The following is a 2,678-nucleotide window of genomic DNA, read 5'->3' as shown; positions in this document are numbered from 1 at the left end:
TGTTCACAAAAAGTTTAAGTACAGGCAAGCTCGAAAATTTTCGCTGTCTGCTCAGCACAGTGCAAAGAATGAGAGCTGACATTGAGGGGGAGTGTTGAAAATCAATGTCAAAGTTAGGCATGGAAAGTTAGGCAATGTTAGGTATGGTTGAATAAAAATTATTAGGTGCAATTAATGTGTTTTGTGTGGTAATAAATAATCTTAGTTTAATCATTTGGTTTGCTATAAATACCCAAGTTCTCAAGCATTGTAAATCATTCAAAGAAAAACAAAGCCTAGAGCTAAAGAAGAAAAGCTTTGCTAATTAGCTTGTTTTGTGAGCTTTCTTTTAGTGTGTGCTCTATTTTCTTCTTCTTGGGATCATTAGAGTTATCTTGGATACTCTTCTTATTCAACAGAAACCTCAGGGCATCTTTGAATGCGAGGACACATATGGAGAAAGAAAGCAAATGTAGCACCATATATAATGTGTTGATCAAAGGATATAGCGTAGATTAGAGTAGTTGGGCATAACTTTCTTGCTTGTATCTTGTGTTTTGAAAAGGAAAAGCAACCCCTCCAAGAAAATGATAGACAAAAAGAAAAATGTAAGTTTTATGATACTTGTATGTTTATTACTTTGATCTTTAAAATTGAGTGTCATTCAGTCTCATATCTGAAGTTGATTATCTCACATCAATATCTTCATTTCATTTGAATTCCGTTCATAACTCTGTTAGTTTACCAACGTGGCATAAAAATCAATCTAAGTTCTAACCGTAAGGTGTCATGTGAACTAACCGTGAAAAACCAAATTTTTAAATATGTAAAATTCTGAGAGCAGGCTTACAACAAAACGCAGCGTTTAGTCCAGTCACTCAAATCGAATCCCATGCAAGAAGCCCATGCATAATTGAAGTTAGGGAAATCTGGAGTCTGACTTTTCATTCACACGGTAAGAGATTCTTCCCTGTTATTGGAAGCTTCTTCAATTCAGAGCTTTTCTAATTCCACCTCCATTCACCATACAAATCCAAGTTAGGGTTTTTATTTTCTCCCCAAAAATCCAATGGATTTCCAGAAGAAGAGAATCCAATTACTGCTCTTCATTGTTGGCATCATCGTCCTCAGTATCACAGGTTTACAGAGATATATGTGTGTATATTACATATATATATACACACGTATATATTGTCAATTTGTTTTTTCTTACTGGGAAAAACTGATGGAAATAATTTTAAAAATTGAAGTATTTTTTTCCCCATTTTCTGGGAATTTAAATTTTTTTACGTCGATAGGTAAAGATCTGCCCTTTTTGCTGTTTTATTTGCTCTTGAATCCTCGCATTTGGTTGCAAATTAACAAAATGCAATGTGTGTAAATTAAAACCCCAAAACGCTAAGAACCCAGATGTGTAATTAGGATTTTGTTATAGGAATTAGGATCTCTGTGGTGATGTGATTATGCGTTTTGCGTATGAAAGTTAACAACAAGAAGTAACAGATAGCAATCACAAATGACCATAGTTGTATGGTTTACAATGTCCCATCGTATTCCCAATCCTTCGGTTGATTCCTTAATATTTCTTTTGGTATGAATCTGAAGGAGGGGTGAGTTTGATTTGTGCTAATAGACCTGAGCTGATAGCTTAAAAGGTTTCGGATTTAAGGGGCATCATTTAAACAATGCTCGGAGAAAACCTAGTGGGAGAACCCCGACCGAAGTAAAAAAAGAGTACCACACCCACATTACACATGAGTATAGCACATCAGAAACAAAGATGAATCACTGTTTTGATGTTAATGTTCTGTGGCTGTTTAATGTGCTGATTGAATGGGGATGTAAATAAGATGTTTTATGTTCGTAATATTGTACATATGTGCTTGTTTAGACTAGAGTCTCGATTTTGTGCTCGTGTTAGGTGTTTTGAAGCATTTTGCGATTTACCTATATATATATGTGTGTGTGTGTGTGTGTGTGTGTGTGTGTGTGTAATGCAATATTCGGTTCTTAGTAATTTAGTATTTGACAATGTGTGTCAAATACTTATTTGGATTATTTTCCTTGTAGCTGAAAAATGTCGGCAACTGGTTGGGGAAGAGAGTTCATCTCAGAGTGGGAAGTTTACATTCTTGAACTGCTTTGACATGAGTTCCGGAACACTAGCTTGTTCTGTCAAAGAGGGAGTGAAGCTCTATGTTAACAACATCAGAGCTTCTCATGTTGAGACGATGAGGCATAAAGCAATTGAAGGTGCATTGGCTGATGCATTGTCCCAGGGGATATCGGCTAAAGATGCAGCCAAACAAGCACAGACAGCAGGAGCAAAGGCAGCGAAACTGGCAACACGGCAAGCAAAGCGGATAATAGGTCCTATCATCTCTTCTGGATGGGACTTCTCTGAAGCTATTTACTACGGTGGTGCAATAACAGAAGGGAGTGTCAGGGGCACCGGAACCATGTTTGGCACCTATGCTGGAGGCTTTCTAGGAGAGCAACGGCTTGGGAGATTTGGTTACCTTGTGGGAAGTCAATTGGGCAGTTGGGTCGGAGGTAGAATTGGATTGATGGTCTATGATGTGATTAACGCGGCGAATTACATACTCCAATTTGGTATACCCGAACAAAGTTCAGCTGAAGCTCGTGAAACTTCCGCCTATGAGAACTCCGAAACACATGAACATTCTGAACTGAGGTGA

At 37.6% G+C, this 2,678-nt stretch overlaps 1 protein-coding gene across 1 annotated transcript; it reads left to right on the top strand.

The window, feature by feature from the left end:
- The first annotated feature begins 1,045 nt into the window (after positions 1-1,045).
- Positions 1,046-2,678, top strand: LOC137722147 (uncharacterized). The gene is made up of 2 exons (XM_068461121.2): positions 1,046-1,118; positions 2,050-2,678. The coding sequence occupies exons 1-2, from the start codon at positions 1,049-1,051 to the stop codon at positions 2,676-2,678; spliced, it is 699 nt and encodes a 232-aa protein (XP_068317222.1). The 5' UTR covers positions 1,046-1,048.

The sequence above is a fragment of the Pyrus communis genome, chromosome 4 (genome assembly GCF_041283825.1).
Source record: "Pyrus communis isolate YQ-2024b chromosome 4, ASM4128382v1, whole genome shotgun sequence".
Classification (NCBI taxonomy): Eukaryota; Viridiplantae; Streptophyta; class Magnoliopsida; order Rosales; family Rosaceae; genus Pyrus; species Pyrus communis.
The sequence above is the reverse complement of the archived record's forward strand: the minus strand, read 5'-3'. Positions and strand labels throughout refer to the sequence as shown.

Coding starts and splice junctions, on each gene's coding strand:
- LOC137722147 (XM_068461121.2), top strand. CDS start 1,049: ATGGATTTCCAGAAGAAGAGAATCCAATTACTGCTCTTCATTGTTGGC. Junction 1,119..2,049: donor CATCGTCCTCAGTATCACAG/GTTTACAGAGAT, acceptor TTTTCCTTGTAG/CTGAAAAATGTCGGCAACTG.